The sequence below is a fragment of the Sarcophilus harrisii genome, chromosome 3, assembly GCF_902635505.1.
Source record: "Sarcophilus harrisii chromosome 3, mSarHar1.11, whole genome shotgun sequence".
Lineage (NCBI taxonomy): Eukaryota > Metazoa > Chordata > Mammalia > Dasyuromorphia > Dasyuridae > Sarcophilus > Sarcophilus harrisii.
In genome coordinates this window covers 18,524,257-18,539,040 of record NC_045428.1, presented here as the reverse complement: position 1 = coordinate 18,539,040, position 14,784 = coordinate 18,524,257, and the positions used below count along the sequence as shown (strand labels likewise).

Below are 14,784 nucleotides of genomic sequence, written 5' to 3'. Positions count from 1 at the left end.
CAAATAAGAAAAAGACAATCTCTGCTCTCAAGGAGCTTACAATCCAGTGGAGGAAGAGGATACACAGAAAGAAGAAGGCAGGAGGGGTGGTGGAACCCAAGAGGTGTTGGAGGAGAGCTGTGATGTCTGTGGAGATGCAGCCAAACAGCTGCTTATGGAAAACCGAGAGCAACCCGGAGAGTAGTGAGCCTTCTCGAAAGGAAGGTTCTAAAAAGATCCTGTCCATCAGAAGGGAGATAACTGTCAAGGTTGAAGTATCAAAAGCAAGGTCATTCTGCTTGGCCATCTCAAGCAATCTGCATATGTGGACATGATGTTCTTGGAGTCAAAAGCTAAGCAGAAAATGAAGAAAATGAAGTTCTCATAATAGCTTCTTCCAGGATGACAATTGCTAGAAATTCCAAAGTCACATGAATGGAAGGAATGGTCTTGTGGTTTCAACATCAATCAGTTAATAAGCATTCATTAAGCACTTGCTCTCTGCCAGCTACTGTGCAAATACTAGAAATGCAGAAACAGAGAAAGTACAATCCTTACCTTCAAGGAAAAGCATAAGGAGGTAATCAGGAAAGGAAAATTGTAAGGTACTTTACACAATTGATCTATTTATATTCCTATATGAAAGATACTTTCATGTCAGTAGGAGTATATATAGACAGAAGGAACAAATGTGAGTTAAATATGAAGGAATATTATGGAAAAAAGTTAAGAGGTGTAAGAGAAATGTAATGGGAGAAAGGGAAAGGGAGAGGTGGAATAGCATAAAAGATGCAAGAAAAAGTCTTTACAATGATGGAGGGTGGAAAGGGAGTGAACTGTACTCTATCAGAATTGATTCAATGAAGAAATTACACACACACATAATATTGGGTATAGTGCTATCTATCTTACCTGCAAGAAAGTAGAAGGGGAAGGGGATACAAAAAGAGGGGGGAATGCTAGAAGAGAGAGCATATTGGGGGAGGAGGTGGTCAGAAGCAAAATACATTTGAGGAGGGACAGGGTCAAAGGACAGAGAATAGAATAAACAGGGGCAGGAGAAAAAATTTGAAGCAAGTTTCTTTGATGAAGGCCTCAAATGTATAGGGGACTGAGTCAATTTTATAAAAAAATAACCATTCCCCAATTGATAAATGATCAAAAGATATGAACTGTGCCCAAAGGGCTATAAAATCAATCATATCCTTTGACCTGACAATAGCACTATTCAGCATGAATCCCAAAAGAGATTTAAGGGAGTAAAAAGAACCTCTGTGTTCAAAAATATTAAAGCAGCTCTTTTCTCAGGGCAGAGAATTGGAAATTGAGAAGGGGTCCAGCAATTGGGGAAATGGCTAAATAAATTATGATATGTGATGATGATGGAATATTATTTGTTCTATAAGAAATGATGAGCAGGATGCTCTCAGAAATACCTGGGAAGTTCTTTATGAGCTCATGCAAAATGAAATGCACTGTGTACAAAGTAATTGCAGTGTTGTAGGGACGATCACCGGTGAATAACTTGCCTTTTCTCAGCAATATATGATCCAAGACTACTCTGAAGGACTTGGGATGAAAAATGCTGTCCATATATTACTGTTCTGTAAGAAATGACCAACAGGATAATTTCAGAAAGGCCTGGAGAGACTTACACGAACTGATGCTGAGTGAAATGAGCAGGACCAGGAGATCATTATATACTTCAACAACAATACTAGATGATGACCAGTTCTGATGGATCAGGCCATCCTCAGCAACGAGATCAACCAAATCATTTCTAATGGAGCAGTAATGAACTGAACTAGCTATGCCCAGAAAAAGAACTCTGGGAGAAGACTAAAAACCATTACATTGAACTCCCAATCCCTATATTTATGCCCACCTGCATTTTTGATTTCCTTCACAAGCTAATTGTACAATATTTCAGAGTCTGATTCTTTTTGTACAGCAAAATAACGTTTTGGTCATGTATACTTATTGTGTATCTAATTTATATTTTAATATATTTAACATCTACTGGTCATCCTGCCATCTAGGGGAGGGGGTGGGGGGGTAAGAGGTGAAAAATTGGAACAAGAGGTTTGGCAATTGTTAATGCTGTAAAGTTACCCATGCATATATCCTGTAAATAAAAGGCTATTAAATAAAAAAAAAAAAGAAAAATGCTGTCCATACCCAGGGAAGAAACTGATTGTGTTTGAATATAGATCAAAACATACTTTTTTTTTCAACTTTATTTTTCTTAAGTTTTTTTTGGAGGGTGATGGAGGTTGGGGTGGGGCAGGAAAATCTTATTTTTTTTTGCACTAGGGCTTTTATGGCAGTGTTTATATAACTTCACATGTACCTTCCCAGTGGGAGAGGGGAAAGGGAGAGAATTTGAAACTCAAAGTTTTAAAAACAAATATAGAAATATTTTACATGTAACTGGGGAAAATAAAATCATTAAAACAAACAAACGAGAAGGATATATACAGTTTGATTGCCTTTTGGGAATAGTTCCAAATTATTCTCCAGAATGATTGGATCAACATTTATCATTTCCCTTTTCTATCATATTAGCCAATCCAATAGATGTGAGATGGTACTTCAGAATTGTTGTAATTAGCATTTCTCTAAACAGTAGTGATTTAGAGAACTTTTTCAAGATTGTAGATAACTTTGATTTTTTTTTTCACTTGAAAATTGCCTGTTCCATCCTTTGATCACTTATCAAATGGGGAATAACTTGTAGGCTTAGAAATTTTCCTCAGTTCTCTATTTGAAAAATGAGGCCTTTATCAGAAACACCAGCTGTAAAAATTCTTTCTTGTCTTTCTGTTTTCCTAATAATCTTGGTTGTATTGGTTTTGTTTATACAAAACTTATTTAATTTAATGTAAATAAAATTATCCATTTTGCATTTCATAATGTTCTCTATCTCTTGTTTTGTTATAAATTCTTCCCTTCTTCTCAAAACTGTGAACTATTCTGTTGCTCTCCTGATTTGCTTATGGCATCATCCTTTATGTCTAAATCATGTACTCATTTTGACCTTAACTTGGTATATGGTGTGAGAAGTTGGTCTGTTTCTGCCACATAGTTTTCATTTTGCCAGTGGTTTTTGTCAAATAATGAGTTCTCCAGAACTCCAGAAGTTGGAGTCTTTGGGTATATCAAATAGTAGATTACAGTAGTCGTTGACTGTTGTGTCTTGCGTACCTAATCTATTCCACTGATCTACCACTATATCTCTTAGCCAGTACCAAATAATATCTGCTTTATAATATAGTTTTAGGTGTGGCATGGCTGGGTCACCTTCCTGTTTTGTTTTTTTCCCCCATTAACTGAGGGCAATATTTAAAGACAAAAGGAAAGTGAAGTAATCCACATCAGGTAAGACTAAATAGTCATATTCTTTATTTGGGTGGTTGTGTAATAGTGAGTGGATCAGGAAATATGTAAACCTTGGGGTCTAAGGAGTTGCTAAAGATCAGGTGTGTTCCATTGGGATAAGGTTTCTTCTATTTTTAATCTTATCAAATTCTATTTAAACAGGAAATCTTCAGGATAGTAGGTGCTTCCTTTAAGATAGAATCATTTCAGTTTATGCTCTTGTTACCAGTTAGAAGTGAAGAATAAAATACATTCTGGGGGTGTATCTCTATTTATACAGTCCTTCAGCTCTGTTGAGCAGATGTATTTCCCAAATTCACTGTACACGGATTCATCCATTTCCTCTATACTCCTTGATGCACAGACCTCTTATTTTAACACAGTAGTTAGTCATGACACAGTGGATAGAACAGTGGGCCTAGAGCCAGGAAGTTGTTGTTCATTTGTTCAGTCATTTCTGACTTTTTTGTGACTTTTGTAGTCTATAGTGTGGCAGGCCCTTCTCCAACTATAAATTGGAATCTGTCCAAGCTCTTTTCTCTTGCTTCCATGACATTATCCATCTAATCTGCTGTTCCTTTTCTTATTGTCTTCAAATTTTCCCAACATTAGGGTCTTTTCCAGTGAGTCCTGTGTTTTCATTATGTGGCCAAAATATTTAAGCTTCAGCTTTATTATTTGTCTTTCCAATGAAAAGTCTGAGATAATTTCTTTAACTATTGACTGATTCGATCTCTTTGCTGTCCAAGGGACTTCTCCAGTACCACAGTTTGAAAGCTTCAATTCTGCAGTGGTCAGACTTTCTTTATAGTCCAGTTCTCAAAACCATAAATTGCTACTCAAAAAACCATAGCCTTGACTATATGGGCCCTTGTTGGCAAGGTAACGTTTCTTCTGTTTAGTATGCCGTCCAAATTTGTCATATCTTCCGAGGAGCAAGCGTCTTTTAATTTCATAGCTGCAGTTGCTGTCTGCAATGATTGTTGAGTTCAAGAATATAAATCTGACACTGCTTCCATTTTTTTCCCTGTTTGCCAGGAAGTGATCTGACCAGTTGTTATGATTTTAGTTTTTTTTTTAAATGTTAAACTTCAAGCCAGCTTTTATACTCTTCTTTTCCACCTCTATCATGAAGCTTCTTAATTTTTCACTTTCTGCCATCCAAGTGGTATTGTTCACATATCTGAGATGGTTGATAATTTCTCTGGCAACCTTAATTCTGACTTTTGATTCATCCATCTTGGCATATAGCCTTATCATACTTCTTTCCCAATTTTAAATTTGTTAGTTGCTTCTTGGCCTGTATACAAATTCCTTAGGAGACAAGAAAGATGCTCTGATACCTCCCTCTCCCGTGAACTTGCCACGTTTTGTGCCACGTAGTCAAAGTCTTTACTTAGTGTCATCAGTGAAGCAGAAGCAGATGAAACTCCCTTGCCTTCTCCATAATCCAGTGAACGATGGGCAACTTAGGAGAATAAGGGGTAGTCTACCTCAGATCTGTAGAGAAGGAACTTATGACTGAAGAATTAGAGAACATACAAACTAGAGAACTAAAAAGAACATACAAGAACTAGAGAAATACAAAATGGATAATTTTAATTATAATAAATTAAAAAGGTTTTGTATAAACCAAACCAATATAACCAAGATTAGAAGGGAAGCAGAAAACTGGGGAAAAATGTTTACATCCAAGGTCTTTGATAAAGGCCTTATTTCTGAAATATATAGAGAATTGACTCAAGTTTATAAGAATATAAGCCATTCTCCAATTGTTAAATGGTCAGATGACATGAACAGACAATTTTCAGACAAAGAAATTAAAGCCATTTCTAATAATATGAAAAAATGTTCTAAATCACTATTGATTAGAGAAATGCAAATTAAGGCAACTGAGGTACCAATACACACCTTTCAGATTGGCCAGGGAGACAGGACAATATAATGATAAATATTGGAGGTGATGTGTAATAATTAGGACACTAATACATTGTTGGTGGAGTTGTGAACTCAACCAGCCATTCTGGATAGCCCAAAGGGCTATCAGACTGCATACCCCTTGATCCAACAGTGTTTCTACTGGACTTATATCCCAAAAAGATCTTAAAGAAGGGAAAGGGACCCACATGTGCAAAAATGTTTGTGTCAGTCCTTTTTGTAGTGGCAAGAAATTGGAAACTGAATGGATGCCCATCGATTGGAGAATGGCTGAATAAATTATGGTATATGATTGGTATGGAATATTATTGTTCTATGAGACATGATCAGCAGGATGAATTTGGAAAGCCTGGAGAAAGTTAGATGAAGTGAAAGGATTGGAACCAAGAGAACAGTATACAGAGTAACGATAAGGTTATATGATCAATTCTGATTGTCGTAGCTCTTCTCAACAATGAGATGATTCAGGCCAGTTCTAAACACCCAGAGAGAGACTGTGGGAATTGAGTGTGGATCACAACATAGCATTTTCACTCTTTCTGTTGTTGTTTGCTTGCTTTTCTTTTTCTTTCTCATTTTTTTTTCATTTTTGAGCTGATTTTTCTTGTGCAGGACAATAATTGTGTAAATATGTATAGAAGATTTGCACATATTTAACGTATATTGGATTTCTTGCTGTCTAGGGAAGGAGGTGGGAAGGAGTGAGAAAAATTTGTCACATGGGGTTTTATAGAAGTGATTGTTGAAAACTATCTGTGTATATGTTTTGGAAATAAAGAGCTGTGTGGTGAATGTGACATCTCTCTTTGGAATTATTTCTAGGAAAAGTTGTTGGTCTTCATAGAAGTGCTTAATTTTGGCCTCTTTGGCGGCAGTGGTTGGAGCACAAACTGGTATTCCTGTGATGCTGAATGGTTTGTCTTGGATTTGAGCAGATACCAGGATAATGCCTTTCTCACTCTTAGAGACCATGAGGGCTTTCCCATTTCTTTTAAGGGATTCTTGCCCATACTGATTTGTGCAATGATCACCTGAATTTGTTCACCAATTCTGATCCATTTAAGTTCACTGACATGCAGGATGTTCATCTCCTGTTTGACTACATCTAGGTTATATTGGTTGAGATGGGGAGACTCAAGTTCAAATCTGGCCTTAAGACACCTACTAGCAATGTGACCTTGGTGACTTAACCCATTTTTCTCAATTTATCTGTAAAATGAGAATAATAATATCATCAACTTCCCAAGCAGGGTTATGGTTTATGGTCAGGATCAAATGAAATAATTTTAAAGTTCTCAGTAACTGCCAGATAACAAACCTTATATAAATGCCAGTTTGTCAGCTATTATTAGCCCTTTGTCTTCCTGGGGATGTCATATGCTTGCCAATCTGGACCATATACTCTCCAATTGATCAAAGTTGAGGGTAGCGTAGAGAGCGAGTGAGAAATAGGTGGGTAACCTATAAGCAGACCATAATATATTCGTAATAACCTATGTGCATGAAGTGCTGAAGGTACTAGTGTCACTCTGGTGACTTAGCAAACTACCAGTGCATATGACCTGTGGGGAAATGTGTTCTCGTTGATTTTGTTTGACATTTCCCAATGGCATTTTATTCTGGTGGGAATCTAACACCTCCACTGGAAGGGATATTACCCAGAAAATGGGTGAATAAGCAGACATGGTTTGTTTGTGGGGTTCATGGGTAATGGGGCCTTAAGCACAAAATGTGAGCAGTCCTGGAAAGATGTCTACAAAATGCTGAGTAGAAATTCTGTCAAAGACCTACTGGTGACCATGCATTCTGATCCTGCCTGGATTCTAATTCTGCAGTGAATGCATTTGTAAGGGTAAGGTGTGACTGGGCTGCGGCCTGCACCCATGGCGTGAGTGCTTGCATTGCTGTAATTAAAATAGATGTCCTGTTTAAAGAGCAATTAATGTTACTGACTTTCTGGATTGACAGCTTTCCCTCCCTCTTGCTCTCTTAGATACTAATTAACCAGAGTCAGGGAATTGTATTGGATGGAAGTTAAGTCTATATTATATGAGGAATTGAGTATATTTAGCTTAGAAAAAAGATCCATTGAGATTATTTATGAGAACTGTGTTCAAGTATTTGAAGGTGGGCATAGAGAGTAGGTTCTATATGGTTCTCTTTGGTCCCAAAATCAGGAGCAAGTGATGCAAGTTGCAAAGAAACAGATTGAGGATTGTTGTCAGGAAAAGCTTGATAACCATTATTTCCAGAGCTGTCGGGAGCTTGATGGACTGCTTGGAAGGACTGCCTGAAGAGGCTGTAAATTCCCTCTGCTCAGAGCCCAACCACTTGTAAAATATATTAGTACAGTTGAAGGGTCAGACAAAGCGGCTACTGAAGTCCCTTCTTCCCGCCAATTCTGTAATCCTAGTAAGACACTGACTTACATTGTGTGCTTTCTAATATTTTAATATAAAGTAAAGTTGTAATTTTTTCCAATTTTATTTTTGAAAGAATTTATTGATGTAATCAATATGGCTCTTGTTTTTCCTGTTAATGTTATTATGCTGATAGTTGTGCTGGTATTGAATTCCTTTACTTTTGTAGGGAGATTACCTTCTTAATTATACTTAAACTAATATAAAAATTCATTTAATTTCCACACTCATTTATCAACTGTGATGGCAAGGGATTGTAACCCTTGAATTCTATGTGACATGGGAAGAAATTTGAAATTAAGTATTTGCTCAGTATTATTCAGAATCAACTATATTAAATCTTTATGTCAAATAAAGAATTGTATCATATCAATATATTAATTTCATAAATTAAACATTTCTGAAATATAACTTTTTTGGTTCAGGTAAATTTCACTTGATCTCGAAATTGGGAAGAGTGGAAAAAAGTGTAGAAGCTCATTGTGGAGCTGTACTTGCAGGGAGATGGAATTATGAAGGAACAGCTTTGATTACAGGTAAGTTGTCTTAACGCAATAGTATATATTTTAAAATTTTTGTTGATTTTTTTTTTTTGTGTGTGTGTGTGTCCATTCACTAATTTCCAGAAGTACACCTTCCCCAGAATAATTCCTTTTAGCAACAACGCTAACTTCCCAAACAATGAAGTAAAGTCACAGTGGTCACGTTGGACAACAGATAAAATATTTTACTCTAATAGTCTCCTGATCTTTCTGCTGGGAGGAATAGATCTAACTTGATTGTATAGACATCTGCTTTAAAGATTCCATTGTTATGTGTTGCACTGTGGTACTAAGAGATGGAAATGCTTTGGGCCCTGCTTATTTTACTCTATACTAATCTTTACAAACTGATGTTTTTCTGAATTTTTAAATTCTTTCACCTTTCATGTACCACAGTTTGTTCATCCATCTCCACCAATCAGGAACCGCTTCATTACTCATTTGTGGATATTACAAAGAGTTCTGTTGTCAGGGGCCTTGTATTCAATGATGAGGAAACTGCATATACAGAGATTAGTAAATGCAAATCGATTACATATATATCAGTACTTCAAAATACAGTTTAAAATAAATAAATGCATATAATTGTACCAACGGGAAGGGTGGGCAGCACTTTTTGCCAGGATGAGCCTGGGGTATATAGGTTCTCTAGACTAGCTGTCTCCTATATATTTACTATGTGAAAGAGCATTTTTAAAGCACCTATAAAAAAACAATAGGCTTGAAGATTTTTTTTTCCCCTCAACACAATTAAAATGTATCTTCTTGATTCCAGCCTATAGCTATTCCTTATATAGGATGGAAAAATATTAGTAGCATTTCCATTAAAATAGATAAAAGACAAAGATTACTATTCTGAACATATGTTTTATTAGAGTATTAAAATTTATTTCAAATACAACAAAACAGGAAAAATAGAGGCATTAATAAAGGAAGTGAAATTGGTCAGTTAGGTAAAAAATTAAGAGGACATAGATGTGCCACAAAACTTTTTGCATTTTAAAATACAACAAAGGCAAGGATATCATATTTTAAACTGAAACCATTATATTGTTATATTTATGACTCAGTATACTAAACATACCTTAATATAGGAGGATAAAGAAAATGAAAAGAAAGAATCTTACATTTAATTAACTCAGCCATTCACACTCGGGTGAAAAAAGTCTAAGCAATTTCATAATAAAAACCACCATATTGTATATCTTGGAATTGACTTTTCTAAACACAAATGTGATTTGTGTAAAAATAACTAGAAGGCTATATCAATACAAGTAAATAAAAGATAAATGTAGTGAAATTAATGAGTAATTGAGAGCAGGATTAGAAGACACAGCTTTCTCCCAAGTAAATTAATAGCTTTAATGAAATAACAATAAAAATACCAATGTACTTCTCTGTAAAACTAGTTAAAATAACAATTTATCTATAGAAGCAAGTGGGCAAAAATATTAAAATGTTTTGGTTTTTATTTTTCTTCTGAACTTAATAGATACCAAATAGACACAAGAGGATTGTTCATTAAGCTGCAAATCTATTATATATTTTTGTTTCTTCTCTAACTTCATAATAATATGTCCATTTTATCCTCAATGACCTCCCACATATTTGATCACAAATTTTTACTTCATCCATAATTAGAATAGGTGTTTCCTTCTCTGGCTCCTTTAATTTCTCTCATATGACCTTTTATAGCTAAGTTAAATATCTATTTGGAGCATATCTTGTAAAAAAAACATTGATCAGAGCCTAATTTTTGCCAAAGTGCTTCCCAATTTTCTGTGTGTGGGGTGGTGGGGGTGGTGTAAGTTTTGGTCGAATCAGTAGTGATTTTGTAGTGCAGTTGACATCTTGAAAGATTTTTTGAATACTATGTGGCTATGTCAGCATTCCATTCTGTCCACAGAATAGCATGAAACACTATCAAATCCTTAAGCAGGGAAATGCTGTCTCTGTTCTCCTGATGGACTAGTTTAACGTTCTTTTTCAATTGGGTTGCTAGTTTGGCATTATTTGTTCTTGATAAAGTCTTGTTTGCACTTCCCTATTATTGTTTCCTTTCCTAAATGTTCCCTAACCCATCTCCTAAAATTCACACGTTGGCCTAGAATCTGTAGATTCTGTTCTTTCCTCTTTTTTTTTTAAATGGGGATATTTGTTCTTCTGAGCTTCACATATTCTCCAGGATCCCTTCCCTCCCCCCCACCCCCAAGCAGTGGCTCTCCAGTCACAGTTGCCAACTGTTCCAGGTGGACCTGGGGATGTTCATCTGGGTCCAGGTGATGTGAACTCACCAAAGTAGTTGGTGTTCTCACTTATCTTTGGTGTCAGCTCCCATTGTTCATACTGGTTCTGTCATTTCCATGGCAGAGAAAAGAGCAGCAAGATACAAGTGAGCAGCTGCCCCATTGGGAAGCGCTGATCCTGTGAAATTGGCTGCGTCTGTTGTTGGGTGACTCCCGAAGCCGTCTAACTCAGTGCAGGGACAGATGCAGGCCCCTGGCAGCCGCCCTCTTCCAGGCACATGTCTGCTGTGCACAGAGCTTCGTCCCCGCTCTTGGGCTGAATCCGCCATCAGGGAGAGTAGTGGTTAAGGCAGGACACGCTGGCCAGTTCTGTGGGCCCCGTGGCTAAGCCACTTGCCCTGTGTGGGGCTTGGTTTCCTCATCGGTGAGACGCAGCCATTGTCCCGTCTGACCACTCCTGCCCATTGTAGTGTAGCTCCTGGGCTGTAAGCTCCTGATCCCTTTGGATTGAGGAATTCTGCTGTTGGGTGTCTGCAGAAGGTAGTCACCCATTGCTCAGATTGTGATGTGGTCTTGGCTTAGAAGTCCCTTGAATTGGTTTGTCAGGTGTGTGTTTCATCGACTAGTGCTGCAGACAAGTTTGTTGAATTTGTCAAGGAAGAGGTCGACAGACTGGTTTGCATTTGGGAAAGGAATAACAAATGTTTGGATAATAAGGAACAGAGAAATCTGAGTGTTGTACTAGTGTTATCAAGATATTGCAGACCTTGGAGAGCTGGGCAGGCCCCTTGTGGAGGATTAGTGAGAAAAAGAGACAGATCTGTACTCATGAAGGACACATCCCTACCAATGAGAACACTTGTTTATTAAAGGTTTGAAGATTCAGTCTGAAACCAAATCCAAACGCTTAAGGGTCTAAAAATGAAATTGCTGAAACCCAGCCTTTTGTGAGTAAATCAGGAAAGAGAAGAATTACTGCTTTGGGTGTGGAGGGGCACCCTTGCAATCTCTGCTACTTGTGAGGCTGAAGGTGTGGGATCACTTGAGTTTGAGAGTTCAGAGGCACCGTCGTAAGCTGAGTTGACCTAGTGTTAGTACCAACTGTGGCACCAGTACTGCGGTTTCTCAGGGCTTCGGGCCTTCAGGCTGTCTGAAGAGATTTAGACCAGTATTACAATATAGAAGGATTACTTGCTTCCTTTTTTGTGCTTTGTCTTTGTATCTACAACTGATTTTTAAAGTTATTTAGAGATTGATTTGTAACTATTGTAAATTTGTTTCTTTTATTAGATCTGACTCTTAAGTTTTTTTTTTTTTTGTTTTTTTTTTTGTGAATGAAAGTCTATTTATGAAATTTAGGATAGAGATTGGATCTCTAATCTCATTGATTAACATCCTCAAAACAGTAGTGATTGGCACCTTCTCTACAACTTAAGAGAATTGCCTAAAGTGCTGAGAGAGAATTTGTTTGGGGTCACAAAGTGAAATTTAAGATATAATATATGTTTTAAATAAAATTATTGTTTAAAATGTATATTGTAATTTTTTTAGAAGAAATTCTGGCAAAAGCGGTAGTACCTGCATTTTAAAAAAAAGAATTATTAATTTTTTTACATCTTTCATTTAAGTATATATTTAAATTAGCAAAATTTTCTTTTTAAAATTTGAGATTGTCAGTAACTGAATCACAATTTTTTACAGTTGGTGAAGATGGACAAGTAAAAATTTGGTCAAAGACTGGAATGCTAAGATCAACTTTAGCCCAGCAAGGTAAGTTTTATAACCAACCAACCATTTTATTTTCTAAATTGTCCAGTAGAAAAATCCTATAAGAATTTTTAACAAAAGGTAATAATCTCGGGGCAGCTAGATGGCGCAGTGGATAGAGCACCAGCCCTGAAGTCAGGAAGACCTGAGTTCAAATTTGGCCTCAAGACACTTAACACTTTCTAGCTGTGTGACCCTGGGCAAGTCACTTAACCCCAATTACCTGGGGAGGGGAGAAGATGGTAATGGTGTATGTTAAAAGCTTAGGTAGATCTGATAAAGAAAAACCCCTTAATTCTTTCTATTGCTTTTTAATGTACCCCTTTCCTACCAGCTTCATTCATATGCCATGAACATTTATAATTTTTGGTTGAAACTTAAAAACTCCTTTTACAAGCCTTTTTGTGAAATGAATTTGCAATAATTTTTGAAATCCAGTGGTCAAAATTCGTTAGGCATTAGTTAGGATTCAGAGAATTCAGAGTTAAGATTCAGAGAATTTCTCCCCTCAAAAAATTTTAAGTGACCTTCATCCCTTCTCAGTTTTTATGAACATCTGAATAGCCATAGTCGCAAGAGGGCACAAATGTATTTGTGAATTGAAAAAACCAGATGGAGTTGGTTCTTAATTGATACCTGTGGAAGGAAACTGAAATACAGAGACAATCCCAAATTCAGAGTTAGCTCTAGAAGGCGTTGTTTTATTTGTTTATTTACTGCCCTTGACTTGGAAAATGTGAACTAATTATAATACTAAGTTGAGTGCAGAGTAACTGATGTGGAGGTTTCCTGGAAGAGCACGGGAAGGAGGTATCTTTAGGTGGTCTTGAGCCTGCTGGCCCGTGAGTCACTCAGAAATCTGACTCGTGCAGTCGGGCACCGTTTTCAGCCCTGAGGCTGGGAAAGCTCCACACTGGGAGGGGAGTTGAGATCCTGGAGTTCAGTCAGCAGTTCCTGGACTCCTTTGCTATATATTCTTGTCGTGTCCCTCCTTCTGCCATCAGGCTTTGTGTCCGGCATTCTCCCCTGCCCGACAGTCCAGGTTTCTGAGTGCTTGCCGGGCCAGCCTAGGTCACTTCCAGTAGCTTTATGCCCTTCTCTGAGGTAAGGTCCCTTGAGACTCAGCAGATATTCCCTGAGACACCGAGCCGTTCACCTCAGTCCTGTGGGGCGTGGGCAGGTGCCCTCAACCCCATGGTTTGAATGCTTTGTCTCTCGGTCAGAGATTCCTGCTTCAGATTCTCCTGTCTTTGTTTAGAAACTTCTCAGCTCTATCTACTGGTCATCCTGCCATTTAGGGGAGGGGGTGGGGGGGGTAAGAGGTGAAAAATTGGAACAAGAGGTTTGGCAATTGTTAATGCTGTAAAGTTACCCATGTATATATCCTGTAAATTAAAGGCTATTAAATAAAAAAAAAAAAAAAAAAAGAATTTTCTGCAATCTAGCAAGGAATAAAGTGAAGATTGCTATAAAAAAAAAAAAAAAAAGAAACTTCTCAGCTCAAGTGCTCTAGAACTCAGAATTATTCTAGGTCTGACCCAAGGCCAGCCTCTCCTAGGAGCTCAGAAAAGAGAGGGAGGCTTCCAGGAATCAGAAGCTGGGAGGCTCAGCCTTGGGCTGGTCTGGGCAAGCAGCTGGAGGCAGGAGGGTAAAAAAGGGCAAAAGGAGCAGCCATTTCCCTGCTGGTGGGGGGCTGTCCTTCATTCCTCTGGGCTGCTGACGTTGAGTCAACAGGAGGCTATCGTGGCTCCGAGGGTTTCCCTATGGGCACACATCTGGCTTCATGGCAAGGGCTCTTCTTGATACGGGCTCGGTCGTTATGGTTGGAGGAGTGGCAGCTGCCTGATCCATAATCCTCCTATGGGAACAAAGCTCTCTGCTGAGTTGGGGTTTTCTTGTTAAAAATAGGGAGCAGGAAGCTGTCAACATCATCTGGGGCTGGGAATGGCCCTGGCTTGTGTCTGGCCATTGGCTGTTTCCCTCTGCAGCCTTCTCCTCCATCCCTCCCCTGCACGTTCTCAAAGTCCCTCACTCACTGCTCTATCTCAATGGTGCCGTTTCATTGGCCGTCCCCTCACTTGGAGCGGTCCTCCTGCTGCTTCCTGCCTCTTGGCTTCCCTTGCTCAGATCCCGCTCGCTGCGGGAGGCCTTTCCTGTCCGCTCTCACCGTTAGCAGCTTCCTGCCCAGGCCACCCTCTGTTTATCCTGTCTGTAGTTTGCATGTGCACAATTGTTTGCGTATTGTCTACTAGACACTAGAATGTAAGCTGCTCAAAGGCAGGGACTGTTTTTGCTTTTCTCCTTTTTCTGTGACTGCACAATGCCTCAAACATATTTAACATTTAATAGATCTCTTGCTTTGTTATTCTATTTAAATGCTTTAGAAAAGTGATTTTCTAATTTTATTTTTTGCTTTGGTTTAACCATTCCCTTGAAATAAAGCCAGTGTGGAGTACCTGTATTAAAGAAAAACCTTTGCGATGCCATGGATGTCTGGGGGCCAGCAGCTCTGCT

At 38.1% G+C, this 14,784-nt stretch overlaps 1 protein-coding gene across 3 annotated transcripts in view; it reads left to right on the top strand.

The window, feature by feature from the left end:
- The window catches only part of IFT80 (intraflagellar transport 80), a 92,049-nt gene that overhangs the window by 14,528 nt on the left and 62,737 nt on the right, over nucleotides 1-14,784 (top strand). For 2 of the 3 annotated variants that reach the window (XM_031957594.1, XM_031957596.1), the window contains exons 4-5: nucleotides 8,141-8,251; nucleotides 12,205-12,273. In XM_031957594.1, the coding sequence (XP_031813454.1) occupies nucleotides 8,141-8,251; nucleotides 12,205-12,273 (180 nt within the window). Of the gene's footprint in view, nucleotides 1-8,140; nucleotides 8,252-11,425; nucleotides 11,451-12,204; nucleotides 12,274-14,784 lie in introns of those variants that run through there. The other variant, XM_031957597.1, reaches the window with a different exon arrangement.